At 41.8% G+C, this 24439-nt stretch overlaps 1 protein-coding gene across 3 annotated transcripts in view; it reads right to left on the bottom strand.

Annotated features, from left to right (window-relative positions):
* Positions 1-24439, bottom strand: part of cfap36 (cilia and flagella associated protein 36) — a 49329-nt gene that overhangs the window by 14437 nt on the left and 10453 nt on the right. For 2 of the 3 annotated variants that reach the window (XM_055639870.1, XM_055639871.1), the window contains 5 exons: positions 19182-19283; positions 14774-14888; positions 9168-9255; positions 8053-8227; positions 744-818 (listed from right to left, as the gene is read on the bottom strand). In XM_055639870.1, the coding sequence (XP_055495845.1) occupies positions 744-818; positions 8053-8227; positions 9168-9255; positions 14774-14888; positions 19182-19283 (555 nt within the window). The remainder of the gene's footprint in view (positions 1-743; positions 819-8052; positions 8228-9167; positions 9256-14773; positions 14889-19181; positions 19284-24439) is intronic. The other variant, XM_055639872.1, reaches the window with a different exon arrangement.

Below are 24439 nucleotides of genomic sequence, written 5' to 3'. Positions count from 1 at the left end.
CAACTCTATCTAACTCAGACTCCGAGCTCTTTGCCGCACTTTCCCACTATTGTCATCCCTCCAACAATTATTGATCGCATAATCTTTCAAACTAAGCTACACATACACTTACCTGTGGCTCTCGCAGCAACCCAACTTTTCAGTACTCTTCTCTGGCAGGCTATTGATTCTTGTCAGCTCTGTTATAATGAGACCCAGTGAATAATATCTGGGAAGCCGCAGAAGTCGCCATTCCCCTCGAGTTGCACACTTGAATTTATGAACCATATTTTCAGGAGAAAAAGAGAACAAACTACATCACACCAACAGCTCTTGTGTAACGCTCCTCTTTGACATCCCTAATATCCATCTAAACCTTAAGGATATCAAAAAGAGCAGTTCATGGGATGTTGTCTTTAAAGAAACAAATTTATGGTTGACAGTACGTATAAATATCTCAATTATTGAATGGAACTAGAGAGCAAAACTGAAAATAGAATTACTTCCAAGCCACAGCAATAATCAATTCTAATGCACTATGTAAAAATATAGATGTTTAGACAATGCCCTGTCATTTTGATGTGTACAAAAATAATGCAACATATGTTGGATTTATCTACTTATCTGTTCAATGGTGGTAATCTGTTATTCCAAAACATAACCATTTTTAAAGCAGTGTGAATTTTCAAAGAATACAAAATTGATTCACGAATTAGTAACTACCTCGTGACAAAGACTAAGAATCTTGCAAGTTCATCTACTACCTCATCTAGGTTACTTGTGGATGCAACTGCATCTTCTCTTGTTGATGCTCTCTTTTGTAAAGATTTCTGAACAGCCTGTAAAAAAGTTTGGGATGTTAAAATAGTCAACCTCATTGCACTTACAAAGCAACAGGTTCCTTAATATCTATAAATACTGTACACTTTCTTCCTTAACTTCAGACAAGGAAATGGAAACCTTCTGTGTAAACTGGAGTAATCTTGAAACTAAATATGGGATTTGTCAAAATTGCATGCTCTCCAAATGGTATTCTAATGTTTCTATATTATGCTGAACCTGCCTCCATCTCACATATTATTAACTTTATCTCCTGTCATCTTCACACCAACGCAGTTACCATGAAAAGTTGGCTCAGGAAGGAGGTTTCAAGAGAGTTCTTGCATGACCCTAAATTATTTCTTAACTTCACAGGAAGTCACTGCAATTCATCAATGATTACCATTTAATTCAGTAATGATGGATAGATAGTTAATGCTTTTATAATTGTAAGATAAAAGCCTTAGTTGCAAGTCTCATCACTGGCAGTATTTATACAGGCATATACCGACCGGTTGTATATGAATGCGCGAAGTATAGAAAATAAAGTGGACGAGCTTGAGGCTCAGTAAGAAATTGGCAAGTATGATGTTGTGGGAATTACAGACATGGCTGCAAGAGGGCCATTGCTGGGAACTGAATATACAAGGGTATACCTCCTATCGAAAAGACAGACAGGTGGGCAGAGGGGGTGGGGTAGCTCTGTTGGTGAGGAATTGCATTCAGTCGCTTGCAAGGGGTGACATTGAAACAGGACGTGGAGTCAGTATGGATAGAACTAAGGAATTGTAAGGACAAAAATACTCTAATGGAACTTATTTACAGGCCCCCAAACAGTAGTCTGGATATAGGGTGCAAGTTGAATCACAAATTAAAATTGGCATGTAGTAAAGGTAAAGCTACGGTTGTTATGGGAGATTTCAACATGCAGGTAAGACTGGGAAAATCAAGTTGGTACTGGACCCCAAGAAAGGGAGTTTGTGGAATGCCTCTGTGATGGATTCATAGAGCAGCAGGTATTGGAGCCTACCAGGGAGAAGGCAATTCTGGATTTAGTGTTATGTAATAAACCGGATTTGATAAAGGAACTTGAGGTTAAGGAGCCATTAGGAGATAGTGACCATAATATGGTCAAGTTTAATCTAGAACTGGAGAGGGAGAAGGGTAAATTGGAGGTGACAGTGTTACAGTTGAATAAAGGGGAATATGGAGCCATGAGGTAGGAGCTGGCCAAAGTTGACTGGAAAGATACCCTAGCAGGGATGACAGTGGAACAACAATGGCAGGTATTTCTGGGAATAATACAGAAGATGCAGGATCAGTTCATTCCAAAGAGGAAGAAAGATTCCAAGGGGAGTAAGGGGCGACCGTGGCTGACAAGGGATGTCAGGGACAGTATAAAAATAAAAGAAGTACAATGTAACAAAGATGAGCGGGAAGCATTAGGATTGGGTAATGTTTAAAGAGCAACAGAAGATAACAAAAAAGGCAATACGGGGAGAAAAGATGAGGTACGAAGGTAAGCTAGCCAAGAATATAAAGGAGGATAGTAAAAGCTTCTTTAGGTATGTGAAGAGGAAAAAATTAGTTAAGACCAAAGTTGGACTCTTGAAGACTGAAAAAGGTGAATTTATTATGGGGCACAAGGAAATGCAGAGAAGTTGAACAGGCACTTTGGATCCGTCTTCACTAAGGAGGACACAAACAATCTTCCTGATATACTAGTGGCCAGAGTACCTGGGGTGACGGAGGAACTGAAGGAAATCCACATTAGGCAGGAAATGGTGTTGGGTAGACTGATGGGACTGAAGGCTGATAAATCCCAGGGCCTGCTGGTCTGCATCCCAGGGTACTTAAGGAAGTGGCTCTAGAAATCGTGGATGCGTTGGTGATAATTTTCCAATGTTCTATAGATTCAGGATCAGTTCGTGTGGATTGGAGGCTAGCTAATGTTATCCCACTTTTTAAGAAAGGCGGGAGAGTGAAAACAGAGAATTATAGACCAGTTAGCCTGACATTGGTGGTGGGGAAGATGCTGGGGTTAATTATAAAAGATGAAATAGCGCCACATTTGGATAGCAGTAACAGGATCGGTCTGAGTCAGCATGGATTTACGAATGGGAACATGCTTGACTAATCTTCCGGAATTTTTTGAGGATGTCACTAGGAAAATGGACAAGGGAGAGCCAGTGGATGTAGTGTACCTGGACTTTCAGAAAGCATTTGATAAGGTCCCACATAGGAGATCAGTGGGCAAAATTAGGGCACATGGTATTGGAGGTACATGGATAGAAAATTGGTTGGCAGACAGGAAACAAAGAGCATGGATTAACGGGTCCCTTTCAGAATGGCAGGCAGTAACAGTTGGGGTACCGCAAAGCTCAGTGCTGGGACTGCAGCTATTTACGATATATATCAATGATTTAGATGAAGGGATTCAAAGTAACATTAGCAAATTTGCAGATGACACAAAGCTGGGTGGCAGTGTGAACTGTGAGGAGGATGCTACGAGAATGCAGGGTGACTTGGACAGGTTGGGTGAGTGGGCAAATGCATGGCAGATGAGGTTTAATGTGGATAAATGTGAGGTTATCGACTTTGGGAGCAAAAACAGGAATGCAGATTACTATCTAAATGGTGTCAAGTTAGGAAAAGGGGAAGTACAACGGGATCTGGGGCTCCTTGTTCATCAGTCACTGAAAGTAAGCATGCAGGTACAGCAGGCAGTGAAGAAAGTGAATGGCACGTTGGCCTTCATAACAAGAAGAGTTGAGTGTAAGAGCAAAGAGGCCCTAGTGAAACCACACCTGGAGTATTGTGTGCAATTTTGGTCCCTTAATTTGAGGAAGGACATTCTTGCTATTGAGGGAATGCAGCGTAGTTTTACAAGGTTAATTTCCGGGATGGCGAGACTGTCATATGCTGAGGGAATGGAGCAGTTGGGCTTGTATACTCTGCAGTTTAGAGGGATGAGAAAAGATTTTATTGAAACGTATAAGGATTTGGACACGCCAGAGGCAGGAAACATGTTCCTGATGTTAGGGGAGTCCAGAACCAGGGGCCACAGTTAAGAATAAGGGGTAAGCCATTTAGAACAGAGACGAGGAAATATTTTTTCTCACAGAGAGTTGTGAATCTGTGGAATTCCCTGCCTCAGAGGGCGGTGGAGGCCGGTTCTCTGGATACTTTCAAGAGAGAGCTAGATAGGGCTCTTAAAGATAGCAGAGTCAGGGGATATGGGGAAAAGGCAGGAACGGGGAACTGATTGGGGATGATCAGCCATGATCACATTGAATGGCGGTGCTGGCTTGAAGGGCCGAATGGCCTACTCCTGCACCTATTGTCTAAATGTACTGATGTCTGAACATTATTAAGATGTTAATACAAACTTCACTATTTTTATCCATGTGACCTCAACAAATTCTAAAATTTTCTCAAGTTTAGTCATGCATTTCAAGAAATTAGTTAGTGAAATACAATGAGTTAGTCTAAATTTACAATGCTGGAAATTTATTAGGTATGCAAATGTAATATATATTTAATTGGTTTATATTCTCTAGAATTTAGGAGATTGAGAGGGGATCTTATAGAAACTTACAAAATTCTTAAGGGGTTGGACAGGCTAGATGCAGGAAGATTGTTCCCGATGTTGGGGAAGTCCAGGACAAGAGGTCACAGCTTAAGGATAAGGGGGAAATCCTTTAAAACCGAGATGAGGAGAACTTTTTTCACACAGAGAGTGGTGAATCTCTGGAACTCTCTGCCACAGAGGGTAGTTGAGGCCAGTTCATTGGCTATATTTAAGAGGGAGTTAGATGTGGCCCTTGTGGCCAAGGGGATCAGAGGGTATGGAGAGAAGGCAGGTACGGGATACCGAGTTGGATGATCAGCCATGATCATATTGAATGGCGGTGCAGGCTCGAAGGGCCGAATGGCCTACTCCTGCACCTAATTTCTATGTTTCTATGTTTAATGATAGATTTATTTTGCAATTTTGATCCATTTCAATATTCTGCACGTTCAGTTATTTCAATCACATAATGACATAAAAAATAACATTAAAACACAATAACGTGGCAGGTGGTAGCAATTCTAATAAATAAATATAATTTTGTATCATCATTCAGCCACAATTACATTCATTAACAGCGGGGGAAAAACAGTGGAAGTAATAAGGAAATACTAAAATGGTATGAAAAAATGCATGTAGCTAATTAAGCTAAGGGCACAATTTTCAAAATATTTTTGAACTACAATAATTTTGTGGTTTAGTTCCAATTTTTTTTACAAAGAATAAGATCAGTTTAATATGTTTACACATGTTAAAACCTACTTTATAATGATAAAAAAAATAATACATTTTAACTTCCAAGGAATGCTTGATAAAAATATTTTTCAAAGATTTCAAAGCTGAATCCAACATGACAATCCATCCATTTATGGTTTTAGAGAGGATAAGTTAAGTCATCAATCTCTTGGTCAATTAAGTCATTTAACAAAACTAGCCACCTCTATTTCAGATGAGTTTTTAAATCATGGAGGCTGGGATTCTCACACCAAGCCAACCCTAACAGATTAAATGTGGCAACAGGAATTAAATTTGAGTTAAATGTATTCATTGCTTCCCTTGAAATACAAGCTTGCCCCATACAATTATGTTCAGTTCACCACTTCCACCTCCGGCAACACAAAATACAATCTCTTGTCCTGTAATATTAAATTTACCCTACATCTGTCCTCTAGTTATCTTTTAGTAAAATGACCACTAATATACAAATTAGGAGAAATAGGTGGGATCTTGGGTTGAGGTTGGGACGTGTTGGTGGACAAGTGGCTAAGAGACATGGGAAGATTTATTGTGGCAGAAAGTACCCCAATAAAGATTTGTAAACTTGCACCTCAAACTTATTCAAGTGTATTTTAGCCAATATCCACCAGGTACTTCCATGACAGGTTTGCACTCTGTGGTCCTGCAGATAATTATTCAGGTGAATGAAATTGTACCTGACGCAAAATTGTAAAAGACACGTGCGATTACAATGCATGTCAGCACGTCCAATGTTTTCCAACATTAGATGGGCATTTGATGACATCAGTCATCTTGCAGTTTACATTTCAAGTTATTGTGAAATAAATTGGAGTTCCAAACTCCCAAAATAGACTTTCCTTGAATAGTCACAACAAAACTAAAGAACACAATATAGGCAACTCTGCTAACAACTGGACACTTTGTAGAACACTCCAAAACCCTTTGGAAACTGCACATATTAAACCAACCAATATTTTTTGAAGACCGCAACTAATGCGAAAATAATGTTAGGTTTGTCTCAGTTATTTCCCCACACATAGTTCAGTTATGGGACCAGGTGAGTCAGATGACGATGGGAGGCCAGCTGACTCTGAGGTTGGGGGGGGCATAAATGTGAAGACATTTTCTGCTCTCGCCTTCTCTCCCTCATACCTTCCTTCTGCTGCTGGTGTGCAGTTGTTCCAAGTAGTCTCTTTGAGAACTAAAGATTCTCACTTGATGCTGCACATTAAAATTATAGTATCATATTAAAATAATATTGATTCTGCCGGGATACATACCCGTCACAATTCAATACATCTTTTGAAATGAAACTATGCTAATGATAATTTGTAATTCATTTTGCAATCATTGTGATCAATTTGTGAATATTGCAAATTGGCATTAGCATCACACGCAACTATGTTTTAGCACAGAAAAAAGGTGAACATTTCTAAGCAACTTCTCAGTTGGTTGGACATCCTTTATATTGTACACCAATTACAAAATTCAATTTCATTCAATATACGATATTCAGCCACAATTATAAAAGCACATTTAGCAAAATTGACTGAAGCAGAGAAATACATTTATATTCCTGTAATGCCAACAGCACAGTCCAATATTTAGTAAGTGACAGATGGCACTACATCGGCCATTATGCCATGTATGCACTAGCAGGGATGGTGCCTAATTTTGCTATGATTTCCCAGATTTACCTTGGGGATATCATCTCTCCAAATCAACACCAGGTCAGACCAGACATTGGATCAGAGATCACACTGATTTCAATAGATATGCCAGTAGTGCAAATGAATTAATTGGCAAAGAGTAAAATAAGTTGACTTTAAAAAAAATTATGTTACTTCATCACTTCAAGGTGCTCTTCGATTTTCAATTATATTTCAAAAATATATATTCTTAAATCATTAATATATTTTTTGTTTTTCAAAATGTACCAGAATTCAGGAGCATTTAATTTTTTTTTAAATTATGAGCTTTGACAAGATCAAAGCATCTCTTTCAGCTAAGCTATGCCTTCTGCCAAAGCGTTCCACCAATAGTATTCTGGTGGCAAGACCTCAAGGCTATGCTGCCTGCTGCTAGGTCTTCTTCATCCAACTAAAGGATGCGAGAGCAGATGAGACTAATGCTCAATATCTGGACCAAGACTTAACAAGCAGCTGAGGATGATGGGCAGCAGCTTCAAGCAATTGGCCTGGTCAAGAACAATTGCATGCCTTATATGTTATAACTGCCTAAAAATACATGGCAAAGCTAACACAAAAAATAGTTCTAGTGTCAAATTATAGTGCCATGATAGACAAGCTTGATGGTTTGTAAAATAGACTGATTCATGGTAATTGCTCTGGATATTGAGCATGGTATAATTTTAAACACATAATTGTTCTTTTGTTGGTTACATTATGGATATTCCTGATCAATGGAAAACAAGTGTGAAGGATCCCAAAGGTAAAAAATATTGTATACATCATCTGTTCATGTTTCCTACAAGACTCCACAGGCTCTCAGATGGTTTTATATTTAACAGTTTATTATCGTCACGTGTTCCATCCAAAGTTTCAATCTTCATTTCATTTCCTGTACAATTTAAATATTTGTTACATCTCCCATTTGCTTTTGCCTCCCGTTTTTCAGTGAGCATGTTTCAGTAAAGTCTCTTCAATTCCATTGGTTCAAAATCTCCTTGCAGTTTGCTACGCTCACAGATGCCAGAGATCAAATTAAAAAATTGCAGTATTGGATTTTGTTCCCAAAAACTTGAAATTTCCACTGACAAGCACATTAGTCTCTGGACATCTTGTTGCGAGATTAATAGGAAAACTATGTGTAGCAATATTTGGGCATTTATCCTGTTCACTGTCAAAAGAGAATTCTTTAATATTATCACATTACAGAACATTTCATCTCATTTGCAGAGTACTATTTATAAGTAATTTTATTACCCGTTCCAAATTCTCCTTTCCTTGTTGGTGTTGTCTGGATAGTCGTGCTGTCTCTTTGTCTGCACTTTCCACAATTGCTTTCTCCAAGTCACTTTGTATTAATATTCCACCTTTAGCTCCTGTTTCTGCAACACATCGTTTTGCCATCTCCTGTTCATATTCATCTTTAGATTGTCTAAAGACATGATAAAAAGCACGAAAGAAAAAAAAAAGATCAATTACAGCAAAATAGACTGTCGCTGAATAACAGAAGGAAGTTGGATGTATTTTAGCAAATTAATGAAAGGATTTTAAAAAGTGGTCATAATACCCTGAAATCAACTGGCTAAGAGTCAGGTCAAGTGCACATGGAATAAACTATACCGGGATGCAAAAATCTCAAAGCAGGATGAACCAATCCCGAAAAAATAGTAGTATCTAGGCCAGAGAGATGTTCGTAAAATAATCCAGGACGGTAATAATTGAGAAGGACACACGCATAACAAAGTTCACAGATCAGGGAAAGTCCAATTTAAGGGAGTGAAAGGAGAGCAGAAAACAAAATAAATATCAATTACACCAAGCAATTATGTCAAACGGCAAGAGGAACCATTTAATACAGCAGTTAACACTGAGCATGAAAACTGTATCATTAAATGCAAGCGGAAAATTGAAGATAGAAGCTAAATGCCAAGTATATAGATATTCATGCAGCATGGAGACTACCCCTTTGATCAACTCATCTAAGCCGACCAAGATACCTCATCTTTTCACACCAAACTAGCCCTCCCCATGTACTTTCCTCTGCAACCACCGGTGACAACAGCTGTCCCCATACATCCTCTCTCTTGTCCATCCAGGGATCCCAGAAGTCCTTCCAGGTGAGATAAAGGTTCATGTACACCAACTCTAACCTTATCTCCTCCACTTGGTGCACCCAACTTGGCCGTCTTTAGATCGGCAAGACCAAACACAGATTTGGCAAACATTTCGCTGAACACTTGCACTTGGTCCGCCAAGGCCTGCTAGATCTCCTAGTTGCTAACATACAATTAATAATAATAGTTAAATTCAGTCACTGCTTAGCTTGAAATAAATAGTCAGGAGCAGAAATACATTCCAATACATTTACTCACTTTAGCACCTCTCTCAATATTCTAAGTTCCTGTTGCTCCAGTTCACTGATCTTATCCTCTCCATCCGTCAAACATTCAGGGAGAGCTCCTGCCAAGGAAAAAAACAATTTTTTTTTACTCTCTTTGTTGATGTTCTGATCGAAAAATGCTATCATCTTGAAACATGAATTATATTTATGTCCCTGCAAAATACACCCGACCCTGCTGAGAATCTCCAGCATTTTATATTTTTATTTCCTTTGTTTTCCAGATCCAGCAGTTGGACTACCTCAGGAAATAAATATTTGAAACAAGGTGAGATGCACAAGTGTAAGTGGATAGAAAAGGAGGTACGCTAATTTAAGTCTGAAGAAGGGTTTCGGCCCGAAACGTTGCCTATTTCCTTCGCTCCTAGATGCTGCTGCACCCGCTGAGTTTCTCCAGCAATTTTGTGTACCTACGCTAATTTAAGATTAGCCAAGCAAAAGGTTAGCTTTGCCACAACAGATCAAATTTCTTTCTCTCTGGTAAAATGTTCCTTTGGTTTTCACAGGAAGATTGTCCCGGTTAAAACAGGGCTTTACAATACATGCTATTTTTTCTAGCTGGACTTTTTTTTCACAAACCAATCTCTACTCTTTACTAGTGGTGTTGAGGCCATAGATACGCTATATTTTATTTTTATTTTTGGCCAAGGGGTAGATATGGAACAAATACTGAGTTGGATGTCTGCATACTATGGCGGTCCAGGATATCCAAAGTAATCCTGCACCCATTTCTATTTAAGGTTCATAATAGTTTCACATCAAAATTGTCTTGATATGCTCCCCCACAAAAATCTCTTAAGTTTCATAACATAGCAAAACACAATCCAAAAATGTTAACTATTAAAAGCTAAAATGCTTTTTCTACAACTTCATATTATTGTGCAGCAGTATTATATATTTTTTCAAACCAAACATTGTACACTTTTGCAATTTCATCTAGAATGCTGTTTCTAGCAGATTAGACAATAGACAATAGGTGCAGGAGTAAGCCATTCGGCCCTTCATGCCAGCACCATCATTCACTGTGATCATGGCTGATCATCCCCAATCAGTACCCCGTTCCTGCCTTCTCCCCATATCCCGACTCCACTATTTTTAAGAGCCCTATCTAGCTCTCTTGAAAGCATCCAGAGAACCTGCCTCCACCGCCCTCTGAGGCAGAGAATTCCACAGACTCACCACTCTCTGTGAGAAAAAGTGTTGTGTTGCGGGTGTGTGTGGGGGGTGTGTGTGTGTCGGGGGAGGGGGGTTGTGGGGGCGGGGTGTGTGTGGGCAGGGGGGTGTGTGTGGGCGGGGGTGTTGTGGGCAGGGGGGCTTGTGGGGGGAGGGGTGTTGTGGGTGGGGGCAGTTGGAGAAAAGAGAGGGGTGTGTGCGAGGGGCCATGGCTCGGAGAAAAGGGGAAAAAGAGCCATCAGGGGGGCATCACGGGGGAGGAGCCAGCGAGGGGGACCAGAGCAGTCGTGGCTGGAATTGGCGGTGCAATGGCGACTCACAGCGGGCGCTGGGTTCTGGTTGTTCTCCCCCGCCCGATTAGAGTCTCCGCTTTCCTTTTGGCAACATCTCTGACTCCGGGCTGGGCTGGGTCTCCAACACTGGGCGGCTGCTTGTGGCAGGGCTGCTGCTTGGGGCTGGATATCGGGGCGGGGCGGGGCGGCTGCTTGGGGCGGGGCTGCTGCTTGGGACAGGGTTGCTTGGGATCCCTCTGAAAGTCCTGTTGGAAAACTCGGCCGGCCACCCTTAGCTCCAGTAAAGACGAGATGGCACAGGAAAGGGTGGACCGTCCCGGGGAGTGTCAGGGGAAGAGACTAATCCAGAAGAGATCGATCTACGCACGCATGGTTTTAAGATTTTTAAATCTCGCTGACTTTTACGACATTCAACCGATCGGAACGAAACTTGGCAGCACAGGAGAACGGTGAGTGAACTGGTGAAAAGTCTTGGCGCTATCGCAAACCGTTTTTGCGCAAATAGAAAGACCGCCAAATCGGAAGATAACAAGATCAAAGTTTTAGTTATGTATAGGGACACATGGCTTCACGGGTGTTTGCAATTGCTCAGGTGTGTTTAATTGCCTCTTTGATGCAAGTATAAGAGTGCTCTCAGCACCTAGCCTTTCCTCCAGTCTTTCCATCACCTTTGGAAACTTTTATTGCTGTTTATCAACATGAGGACCAAAATTGTTAGATACATCTGCCAAACCTGAGGCTTACAAAAATCAACTGTTTGGAACATCATTAAGAAGAAAGAGAGCACTGGTGAGCTTACTAATCATAAAGGAACTGGCAAGGAAGACCTCCACAGCTGATGACGGAAGAATTTTCTCCATAATAACAAAAAACCCCCAAACGCCTGTCCAACAGTTCATAAACACTCTCCAGGAGTGGATTTGTCAATGACCACTGTCCTCAGAAGACTTCATGAACAGAAATAAGGTGAGGAATAATTTCTTTAGTCAAGGGTGGTGAATCTGTGGAATTCTTTGCCATAGAAGGCTGTCGAGGTCATGTCAATCGATATTTTTATGCAGAAATGGATAGATTCTTGATTAGTAAGGGTGTCAGGGGTTATGGAGAGAAGGTAGGAGAATGGGGTTCAGAGGGAGAGACAAATCAGCCATGATTGAATGGCAGAGCACACTTGTTGGGCCGAATGGTCCTATCACTTATGACCTTATGAACTGTTACTTTGTTTCCTTGTAAGAATTATGGGCAGGCATTGTGCTTCATAGTTGAGGCTTGATTATGTATTTAAAATACACAGGGTAATGCAAAACACATCAAACAGCATCAAAAGCATTGTGCAGGACTTTGTTTATAAAAATATTTAATCAAGTTTGATTAAGTAATATTTACTCATGCCTCATTGATTGGTCTTTTCTCTTATACGCCAAGTTTCTTTCAAACATAGAGAGTGGAGGGTGCCTAGAACATGCGGCCAGAGGTGGTGGTGGACCCAGACATGATAGTCGCATTTACGAGACAGTTAGATAGGCACATGGAATGGATGGATAAGGATCATGTGCAGGCATGAGCTTAGTTTAACTTATCATAATGATACGGCAGCGACATTGTGGGCTGAAGAGCCTGTTCTTGTTCTGTATTGTCTCCAGAATTTGCGGAAATTGATTTAATTTAAGAAATTTAATTTAAAAAAAAAATCTATTTAATTTTTTTTTGTTTTGTTTATTTTATTAGAAGTTAATACAGCACAAAACAGTACAATGGAACCTAATTTTAGGTGCCAACTATGTAATACCGTAATCCATTCTATGTACAACCTCTAGTTTTATGTTATGAGAAGGAAGTAAGCAAGACAAGAAAAAGAAAACAATAGAAAGAGGAAAAAGTGGAAATATAGATGGTAGAGAGTAGAAAAACGTGAAGTGTGTATATAAAAAATAAAAAAGAAAAAGAAAAAGTGTAAAGTAGAAATAGAAGAGAAGGCCCCTTAAAAGAGAATTTTTCAAATCTGTATTCGGAGATGTAGATCTATCCGCGTCATGAACTGAAATCAGCAATCTTTACGGTACCGCTGCATCACATGATTCCAAAAAGTAAATCTATTTAATTTAAGGGGCGGCATGGTGGCACAGCAGGTAGACCCTGGGATCGATTACGACCATGGATGCTGTCTGTACAGAGTTTGTACGTTGGTAAATGTAAAAATGTGTGTGTAGGATAGTGTTAATATGCGGGTATCGCTGGTCGACATGGACCCTTTGGGCCGATGGGCCTGTTTCCATGCTGTATCTCTAAACTAAAATGGAATCGTGCTATTCAATTTTGTGTCTCAAAACTATTGATAGATGCACTGAAGGAAACTCAATACTATGGTATCAGGTTTTCCCTCCTTCCCTTTCAATCAACATTGCTGGCTGTACACATGCATTTGGGTACAATATCATTGTCAGAAAGCAATTTATATCCCAGTTCAAAGAAATTTCATAAAAGGCAAAGAATTCCACAAATTCACCATCCTCTAAAGAAATTCTTCCTTATCTCCTTCCCAAAGGAACATCCTTTAATTATGAGGCTAAGGCCTCTAGTCCTAGACTCTTCCACTAGATGAAACATCCTCTCCACATCCATTCAATCCAAGCCTTTCACTATTCTGTACGTTTCAATGAGGTCCTCCCTCGTTCTTCTAAACTCCAGCGAGTACAGGCCCAGTGCTGTCAAACGCTTATCATATGTTAACTCATTCATTCCTGGGATTATTCTTGTAAACCTCCTCTGGACCCTTTCCAGATCCAACACATCCTTCTACAGATATGGTGCCCAAAATTGCTCACAATACTCCAAATGCAGCCTGACCAGCACGCTACAGAGCCTCAACATCTCAGTGGGCAGTGGATGAATTAAGCCAAAGGGCCTGTTTCAATGACACCAAGAGCATTAGGGGAAAAAAAAGCAAGGAGCAAGGAGAAAGCACTGTGTATCATAAATGGTATATGTCAGATGTTAGGGCTTGGTCTCAGCTACACCACCTATATCAATGACTGGGTAAAGGAATGAAAGATTTACATTCTTGATTAGTACAGGTGTCAGCAGTTATGGGTAGAAGGCAGGAGAATGGGGTTAGGAGGGAGAGATAGATCAGCCATTATTGAATGATGGAGCAGACTTGATGGGCCAAATGGCCTAATTCTGCTCCAATCACTTACGATTCCAAAATTATGATAGGCATTTTACATACTAAAAACAACTTGTATTTACATAAAATGATCTATCAAATAAAATGTTCGAAAGTATTTGACAGCAGTATATTTAGTCATAACAGTATGTGGACATGGCTGGAGTAGATGGAATCTATTACAGAGAAGTGCAAACTCATACACTGTAGATTAGCAAGGGAAATAATCAGAATATTTTTCCAATGACAAAGGCCTGCAAATTGTTGAGGTGTACAATTGGTTGCACTAACTAGTTCACAGATCATTAGAAGTCATTGTGCAAATGCAAACCTATTCTTAAAAGCTGTTGGAATGTGGATGTTTATTTCAGCACATTGAGAATGTAAAAGGGTAGGAATTTGTGTTTAAACAGCATAGGGCCTTTGCAGACCACATCCTGACTGTAGATCTCAAATTTGGTTAGTTCAGTAAATGATGGTAGAGATGCATGGTGTATTTTCCAGAATGATACCAGGGTTTATAGGATTACGTTATAAGAATGGGTTACACAGTTAAATTTTATCCTAATTGTGAGATCTGATTAGAATGATAAACTGACGCAATAAAGGGACAAAAAAAAATCCTCTGGAACATAGACTATTAAAGATACAAAATTGGAAAGTATTAGAACAAATATAAAGTAGAAAAGTGAAAGAAATCTGCTAACAGACTATTACTATAGGGCCAAATTAAAAGATGATATCAACTAAAATGCAATATCAAACTTTCATAATGCAATCATGTATCATGAAGGTTTCTCACCATCCTCCTGCAATTTTTTAAACCAAGTAATGTTTTGGTAAAACTCTGCTCTCAAGACCAACAGTTGCTCAGTGTCACTGATGTATACATCAGCAGAAATTTAATAGTAACCATAATATTATTATGTAACTTGGTTTTCTTCTTACCATTTCTCTCTTGAATCATTCGAAGAGCTTGTAATTGCAATTCTACATTTTTCTGCAACATCAATGACTTAAAGACTTGAAAATCGTCTGCAGCTAGTACTGGTTGGAAGACAGGCTATTTAAAAAAAAGTTCAATTTGAAAACTCAAGACAAACAAACATTCACATTTGTTAAAGAACAGTGACATAGTTTATTGAACCGTTTAACAGTGACTTAAGTTAGATTTAAGCTGACTAATATCTCACAAAGCTTTTCTCATTGAAACAAAATAAACATTTCTTATTGAAACAAATGGTTTTGCAAGACTAACAAATACTGAAAACAGAGCTGATTTTAAAATGAAAATTAGTTTTCCATTCTCGTCAATTCTCCATGCCACATCATCCTATAATTCTGAATTATAAAGGACTGATCAACTTCAGAAATTAAGCTCCAAGAATGACTGGTTAGAATGGAAGATATTCGACAGGCAGTGAAAATTACTTGCCTCCATCAATCTTGCTTCCTTTTCACCCTGCTATTATCCCTTTATTAATTTATTCCTTTAAGCGGCTAATCGGATCTTGTAGAGGAAGGAAACAGAGTCTTGATTTAAATATATGCCAGGATTAGAATATAGAGAGAAGTCTGATCCAGGACTCGCAGAGCCTCGGAAGACAAGTATCTTTTTGTTTAAAAAGGCGCCTCACTAGAAAGCACAAGATTTTCCCCTGTTCTGGGCTATTACCTCCAATTCTGGACCAGAATATCACCCTCACCATTTGAGGCTGGACTTCTCGTTTCAACACTAAGCTGTTTTCCTCTTACCCCAATGACAGCCAGTCAATTCACTCTCCTCCCAATTGCTCCCAGGGCATGGAAGGCAGAGTTTTCACTTGTCTTGCTTTACTCGGATTCCCTGTTTTCACCCATGTGTACATTGCCTCTCCACTTCAGGTTTAAGTAAACATGTTGAAGCTAAAGTAGTGACTAAAATGTAGTTAACGATCAGAATATATCTTCGCCCAAGATCCAAATCAGTCATAATTTTTTCCCTAAAATACACTTTATTTATAATGTTATACATGTAGCTATTCTCAGAACAAGACTTGTCTACTTATCAGATGCAAAACAGCTGGAATTTCTTCCCCCAAAATACACTTTATTCATAATATAGTACATGTTGCCAATCTCGGTACTTCTTAATACTATTTATATTAATTGAGAGTAATATAAATTTTCCAATTCCTTGAACAAAAAGTCGATGGATTTTAATTAAGCCCAATTCAGCCATTATTGTATAATGACAGCATGACCTTACACTGTGGCCTTTTCCTATAGAGCCTTTGCAAAAGCTGCACCAAGCTCCAGTGTACCCCACAGTATGTTATACCAGACCTTGTATTATGTCAATCTGTAACATTCAATTGGGGATAGCTCCTTGTGCTGGAAGAGCTGCAAGATAATCAGATAATCCAGAGGACATCATTCATGAAGTTGACCATCTTCCAGGACCTGCTGCATCAGTGTACTTCCCTTGGAAAAGAGTGTAGATAACCAGTGTTATCCTGCCATTTGAGGAGAGTCTCCACAAAGTTCACTGTATTTTGTTCCAGTCTTTCTTCCAAACATACTTTCCATAAGAATATATAGATGACAATCTCATATCCAGGACAGCAGGCAGTTAACTACTATATTTACAAGATGAAATGAGAGACTGGGTATTCTGCAACAAATGAATCGCTCTCCGATTTCCAGAGGCTTACTCCTGTTCCTAATCCATATAATCGTATTAACTGGGCACAATTCAGAAGTGCGATGAAATACAGATGGGCTGAACCCCTTAAAAAGGCAATGTGAAGGTTTGATAGTGTTTAAAATTATGAATAATTTAGAAGAATAGATAATTTCTAAGGATTTAAGCGCCAATAAACAGGTATAAAAAGAATAAAGGCAATTGGTTAAAGGACCAGAATGCAAGAAAATATATTTTCTGCACATTAGTGGTTAGACTTTGGAATACACCATATCCAGGCAACATCTGTGGAAAGAGACATTTTGGGCCTGCTACCTTTCGTTAAAAATGATATGATATGATATGCCATTTATTGTCACTATACATGTACAGTGAAATCGCAGTGAAACAACGACCATTTATCTTTTTACTGATGTGGGAGTCGGCTACTGTCCAGAATTCACTCCATCTTCCCCTATAAATACTGTAATTCTAACTTTCATTTTAATTTACCCTCATTTACACTATCCAAATGTTCAGGTCACTTAAATGTAAATAGGTCAGTCATTTTAGCATTAAATTAATGCAGTCAATTATAACTTTGTTCATTACCCCTGGCCTGAGCCTAATGTTCACAAAAGGACTAGATCTGGGTCAGGACCCGTTTCGTATTCCTGGGGCACAAAGATAGTGCAAACAAATTGCTAATAAAAACATGTTTAAATTTAAAATTATATATCCTTGGGAGTAAAATAACACAACTTTTTATAATGACAAATCTCATCAAGGTTGCTTGAAGATGCATAAATCAGAGCTGGATAAAAAAGTTCAGGATTTACGCTATTAAATAGTTCAGGTGTGCTAATTAAAACCATTACTGCCTGGATCAGCAGTAAGAGGTTGTCGGCTAACAAAAGGGCAAACGGATCCTACCAGGATGCCACGTTTAATGGAAAACCACAGGTGCCACAAAGACAGAAATGAGCAAAATGTAACTGCAAAATTAAAAAAAGAAAGAGAAATAGAAAGAAAGGCTGATTTATGAAATACAAGAGAGTAATTAGGCAGGCAGAGCCTTCAAGTTGGAAGGCAATTGTATACTTCCCTTAAATGCAAGCTGGCTCGTACACAAAACTTAGAAAATCTTGTTGCAATTGTAAAGGGCTTTTTTGAGACCTCATATGGAATACTGCATGTGATCTTAGTTTCGCATCGGAAGGGGAGAATATATTTGCTCTGACATCGTGGATTTATTCGTTTTTGGAATGAAAAGGTTGATTTTAATTAAAGCTCAAAGAAGAATAGATTTTACTCACTGGAGTTTCAGAAAATGAACTGTCGTCTTAAAGATATATGGGAAATTGAGAGAACAGCTGGAAAGCCCAGAAATAGGGGCTCTAGATAAAAGATGTTTTGTTAGGACTGATAACAAGATTTTTTTTGGGTGGGGTATTTTCTTGTAGTCTGTGGATGCTCAGACATGGAAGAGTTTGGGTCTATGATTGCTAGAGAATAAGGGTACCCGGCAAGAAACTAGTTTAGAGAACCAAGATTAAAGACTTAACAGATCATAATAACCAACAGTTAATGTTTAAATATGAGAATCAGTGCACACGCACAATGTTACTATCCAGAGAAATGTAAATAACAACCTCCATGATTTGAAATACATCAAAATATTTCATACCAACCTGAAGCTTACCTGGAGTTTTATTGGGTACTTTAATCATAAATGATTCCGATGTACAGAATTTTGTGGCTGAAGGAAATAATTAAAACATTCCCTGCCACAAGAACAATATATGTTGCAAATCCAGGGATATACCTCTCTGCCACAATACAGAGCTACTATTAGAGCTAAACAAATCTTTATAATACATCACTGGAAATAATATTTTTGTAAGAAAGAACTCAGATGCTTATTCATACCGAAGATGGACACAAAATGCTGGAGCAACTCAGCAGATCTGGCAGCTTCTCAGGAGAAAACCAACAGGTGACGTTTGAAATCCTTCTTCAGACTGTCTGAAGGATTCCGACCCAAAATGTTCACCTGTTCCTTTTCTCCAGAGGTGCTGCCTGGCCTGCTGAGGTGCTCTAACACTTGTGTCTGTGATAATTTTTACCAGAAATTATTATCAAATGCAATTTTTGAAAAATATTACTTCATTCCACTCTATGTCTAAAGTCAGAATTAAAAATCAATTATATATTTTCAAAGGTTGATATGTTGACATATTAATATAACACCATTTATATGTAAATCCTTTTTAATGTAACAAACTCTTCCAAGTGTCTCTAAAGTAGAACTTCTAAACAAAATTTGACAGCAAGTAAGCAAGGTAGGTTTTAAGAAATATCTAAAAACTGAAAATGCAGAGGTCTATGGAAGGAATTCGGGCTTAAGACTTTGATGCTAAAGGTACAGCTTTGCAATAGAATTTGAGGATGGCCAAGAGACCACGATAAAAGGAGTTCAAGCTCTCTATGAGTGGGATTGGATGGCAATCAGCCAAAATATCAGATCTTTCACATGGAATCACATTTAACTTATTGGAACATGAATTGGATAAGGGATGAGCAAAAATGTAAAAGCCTTATTTTTGTTCTCTCTAATTCAAAGTCTAATATCACAAAATATCACTAAGTCATTTTCAACTCAAATGACAGTGGTAAAAAAATGTGCTTCTTTACCCGAAATGACTCAGACTGTGCAAGTGGAGAATTGCAGGCTTCTAAAAACTGGTCCTCCTGGATGCCAACATCTTGGACATAGCTCTCTAACAATTGTTCAACCTAAAACAAAGGAAGATCAACTAATTATTCATAAAAGTGTCAACCACCTGAAAGAGACAATTGAACTTAAATTTATTATCCAGCTGTTATTTTAAACATTTCTGAAGTTTTCAATTCTGTAAAATCTATTTCAAATTCAGACCATTTTACAAATGCAATTAATCACCACATAATGTGCTGCATTTTTAGACTTTTTTAATGGAAAGGAAATACATGACTATGACATAATTCCCAAATTATAGTAAAACAAATTATTTAAAATTTAAGATATTTTGAAATGATTTGGTAATTTCAGAGTATCATTGCATGCAACCAACAGAACATAGAAAAGTACAGCACAGGAGCAGGTCCTTTGGTCCAATGTCTGTGCCAAACATTATGGCAAAATAAAATAATCTGCCTGCACATGTTCCAATACCTTCCATTCTTCGCACCTACTAAAAGCCTCTTTATTGCATTTATTGTATTTGCCTCCACCACCACCCCCAAGTACCAACCGTCTTCTGTGTGAAAAAAAAATTGCTCCACATATCTCCTTTCAACTTTGCCACGTAAAGCTATGTCTTTGGCATTTCCACCCTGGGAGAATGACCTTATCTATGCCTCCAATAATCTTATCTATACAGGTGCACAACCTTTTATCCGAAGTTCCAAATAACGAAAACCTCCGAATAGCGACATTTTTTCAGTCCTTGAAGAAAGGTCCTTGAAAACGTTCACCAAGGGCGGCCCGCAGAGGTGACAGCGGAACCTCCGGTCGGTCCTCGAAGAAAGGGAACTAAATCCCCATTCATGAAAGAGAAGGTGAGGGTATATTGCGCGAGGGTTAATAATTGACAATCTGCTGCTGCCTGCCCGCTGAGTTAAAAAAGTTCCCACGGTAGACTCACGATACACAGTGTATCGTGAGTCTTGCATGAGAACTTTTTAACTCAGCGGGCAGGCAGCAGCAAATTGTCGCTCCCTTAAGTTTCACCCCACCTACACCCCTCTGCTTCCCGGCCATGTGTGTGACCCCTTCCCTCCCCTCTCCAGCTCCCCGCCCATTGCACCGGCGCGGGGGTTTTGCACTGTCTTCACGTCGGAGCTAGGGCCAGTCACCAGAGACGTCAGGACCAACGGGACACCGGCCCCCAGGCCCACTGCAAGCACGGAGATCCCAGAGACCCACAGCCAGCAGCAGCCCAGTCCCGTTCCAATTCCAGAGGAACACGCTCCCCGTAGGGACCGAAGCTGATGGTGTGCAAGGTGCGTCTTGGTCTTGGGGTTGCGGATGAGCGGCGCAGCTCGGGCTGTGACGTCTCCGACCACCCCCCTGTACAGGAGCTGAGACTGGGAACTGTGGAGTTGTTTGCAGTTGCAGAGGGAGGGGGCAAGGGCGGTAAAGTTCACAGTCTCAGCTCCAGTCCAGGGGGGTGACCGGAGACGTCAGGACCAACGGGACACCGACTGCAAGCACGGAGATCCCAGAGACTCACAGCCAGCAGCAACTCTAGCCCAGCCCCGCTCCAACTCCAGAGGAACCCGGGTTGCGGATGAGGGGGCGCAGCTCGGGCTGTGGGCGAACTGCCACTTGTCGCTGTAGCGGCGCATCGGGGAGCGGGTTCCTGTTGGTCCTGACGTCTCCGGCCACCCCCCTGGACAGGAGCTAAGAGACGTCAGGACCACCAGAAGCCGCTCCCCGATGCGCCGCTACAGCGACAAGTGGCAGTTCGCCCACAGCCCGAGCTGCGCCCCCTCATCGGGACACCGACCCCCAGGCCCACTGCAAGCACGGAGATCCCAGAGACTCACAGCCAGCAACAACTCTAGCCCAGCCCCGCTCCAACTCGGGTTGCGGATGAGGGGGCGCAGCTCGGGCTGTGGGCGAACTGCCACTTGTCGCCGTAGCGGCCCATCGGGGAGCGGATTCCTCTGTAGTTGGAAGGACAGGGAGACACAGCGGCTTTTGAGAATGGTGGGCAATCACTTCCAAAGTTCTGCCCACACAGTCAGTACACCTCTCCTACACTTGTCTCCCGCACTAAGATCATCTCGCAGAGAATGATCCCAGCCTAACCCTCCCTATTCTCTCCTATTCTGCAAGAAAAAACTACATTGAAGACTCAAACTCGCGATCGAGTAACTGCCGGGATCGAGGCGCAAACTCGCGACCTTGCGGATATGAGCCGAGCACTCTACCACTGAGCCAGCCGTTAAAATCTACGCTAAAAATCTTCCATTCCGAAAGCCGAAAAATTCTGAATTACGAAAAGTGTCTGGTCCCAAGGCTTTCGGATAAAAGGTTGTGCACCTGTATTACTAAAAGTCTGTTCTTGACCGGTTTTGGCGATCTGTGCTGCGATTTCCGAGAGAATGCTGCCACCTACGGCCGTCATTTTTGGCCACCTCTCTCAGAGCCCCCCTCCGTAGCATGTGTGCCGAGGATTTTTCCAGTCGATGAAAAATGACAGAGATATTAATGATTTTACAAAATTCCCCATTCTCTCTGCTGCCCTCGCTGGTGGCAGGGGGGATTGACTATAAAACCAGGAAGTGGTGTGCCTCAATTAGTCTGCAAGCTGGAGGAAGACAGGATGTCACGTTTCTCTGAGCTGTGAATAACACTGAACACATGTCCACACAACTGTGAGTAAGTACCCTTAATATGGTTTGAAAATGAAAATATGGTTAAAGTAAAAAAGCACTGCCTGCGAATGGTTGTTTGGGGGGTTTGGGCTGAAATAAAAAGGCACTCTCTCTCCCCCCCTCTCTCCTCTCCCCCCTTCTCCTCTCCCCTCCCCCCTTCTGCTCTCCTCTCCCCCCCCCCCTCTCCTCCCCCCCCCCTCTCTTTCCCCCCCTCCTCTCCCCCCTCTCCTCTCCCCCCCCTCTCCTCTCCCACCCTCTCCTCTCCCCCTCTCTCCTCTCCTATCCCCCCCCTCCTCTCCTATCCCCCCCTCCCTCTCCCCCTCTCCTCCCTCCTCCTCTCCCCCTCCCTCCCTCTCCTCCCCTTTTTCTCCCCCTCCTCCCCTCCACCCCCTCCTCCACTGTCCCTCCCCTAAACCCCCCTCCCCTCCACACACCCCTACCCCCCCCCACCCCCCCTCCCCTGCTCCCCACCTCCCCCCCCTCCCCTCATCTCACACCCCCCTCTCAGCACACCCTCACTCCCCCTCTCCTCTCCCCCTTCTCTCTCTCCCCCCCCTCTCCTCCCCCCGTCCTCAACCCTCTCCTCTCCCCCCCCTCCTCTCCCCCTCTTTCTCCCCTCTTTTTCTCCCACTCCTCTCCTCCATCCCCTCCCCCACCGTCCCTCCCCTAAACCCCCTCCCCCCTCCACACACCCCCTACCCCCTTCCCTCCACCCTCCCTGCTCCCCACCCTCTCCCCCTTCCCTCACCTCTCCCCCCTCACTCTCCTCCCCACCATCTTTCCCCTCTCACCCACCCTCCCACTTCTCCTCCTTGCCACCCCGCTCTCTCCCTCTTGCCCCTCTCTCTGTGTCTCTGCCCCTTCTCTAACCCCCCCCCCCCTCCCAAGATGTGCCTGCAGGTTGGGGGCTATGCGCCAGTAGAAAGGGTGGTTATGGGGTAAAAGGAGCAAATTAATAATATTCAAAATATAATATCAAGGGGGGTAATTAGCGTGAGTGCGGGGGGGATAGTTAGTGTGTGTGACGCTGCATGTCGCCTCCCCCCCCCCCCCCCGCCTCCCCCCCCGCCCACCCCCCCCCCCCCCCCCCCCCCCCCCCCCCCACATCCGCACGTTGGGGGAACAGACCCAACGGGTCTGCACTTGGTCTAGTATATGTATATATTTGTCAGGTTTCCTCTTGACCTCCAGTGTTCCAGAGAAAACAATCCAAGTCTGTCCAACTTCTCCTCATAGATACTACTACCTGATCCAGGCAGCATTCTTGTAAACCCGTTTTGCACCTTCTCCAAAAGCCTCCAAATCCTTCCTATAACAGGGTGGCCAGAACTGCACGCAATACTCCAAATGAAGCCTAACCAAAGACTTGTAGAGCTTCTTGACTCCTATCTTGAAAACAGAGCAATGAATAAGATAGGACAGATATTACCATGGCCACCTTCCCACCCCCCCCCATGTCCCCTGTCCCCTAACCCCACTCCTAAAGTAAAAGAAAATGTGGTGTATCTGGACTTCCAGAAGGCTTTCGACAAGGTCCCACATAAGAGATTAGTATACAAACTTAAAGCACATGGCATTGGGGGTTCAGTATTAATGTGGATAGAGAACTGGCTGGCAAACAGGAAGCAAAGAGTAGGAGTAAACGGGTCCTTTTCACAATGGCAGGCAGTGACTAGTGGGGTACCGCAAGGCTCAGTACTGGGACCCCAGCTATTTACAATATATATTAATGATCTGGATGAGGGAATTGAAGGCAATATCTCCAAGTTTGCGGATGACACTAAGCTGGGGGGCAGTGTTAGGTGTGAGGAGGATGCTAGGAGACTGCAAGGTGACTTGGATAGGCTGGGTGAGTGGGCAAATGTTTGGCAGATGCAGTATAATGTGGATAAATGTGAGGTTATCCATTTTGGTGGCAAAAACGGGAAAGCAGACTATTATCTAAATGGTGGCCGATTGGGAAAGGGGGAGATACAGCGAGACCTGGGTGTCATGGTACACCAGTCATTGAAGGTAGGCATGCAGGTGCAGCAGGCAGTAAAGAAAGCAAATGGTATGTTGGTTTTCATAGCAAGAGGATTTGAGTATAGGAGCAGGGAGGTTCTACTGCAGTTGTACAGGGTCTTGGTGAGACCACACCTGGAGTATTGCGTGCAGTTTTGGTCTCCAAATCTGAGGAAGGACATTATTGCCATAGAGGGAGTGCAGAGAAGGTTCACCAGACTGATTCCTGGGATGTCAGGACTGTCTTATGAAGAAAGACTGGATAGACTTGGTTTATACTCTCTAGAATTTAGGAGATTGAGAGGGGATCTTATAGAAACTTACAAAATTCTTAAGGGGTTGGACAGGCTAGATGCGGGAAGATTGTTCCCGATGTTGGGGGAGTCCAGGACAAGGGGTCACAGCTTAAGGATAAGGGGGAAATCCTTTAGAACCGAGATGAGGAGAACTTTTTTCACACAGAGAGTGGTGAATCTCTGGAACTCTCTGCCACAGAGGGTAGTTGAGGCCAGTTCATTGGCTAT

The sequence above is a fragment of the Leucoraja erinacea genome, chromosome 8 (assembly GCF_028641065.1).
Source record: "Leucoraja erinacea ecotype New England chromosome 8, Leri_hhj_1, whole genome shotgun sequence".
Taxonomy (NCBI): Eukaryota; Metazoa; Chordata; class Chondrichthyes; order Rajiformes; family Rajidae; genus Leucoraja; species Leucoraja erinaceus.
Note: the sequence above shows the minus strand (reverse complement) of the source record. Positions and strands in the feature narration are given on the sequence as shown.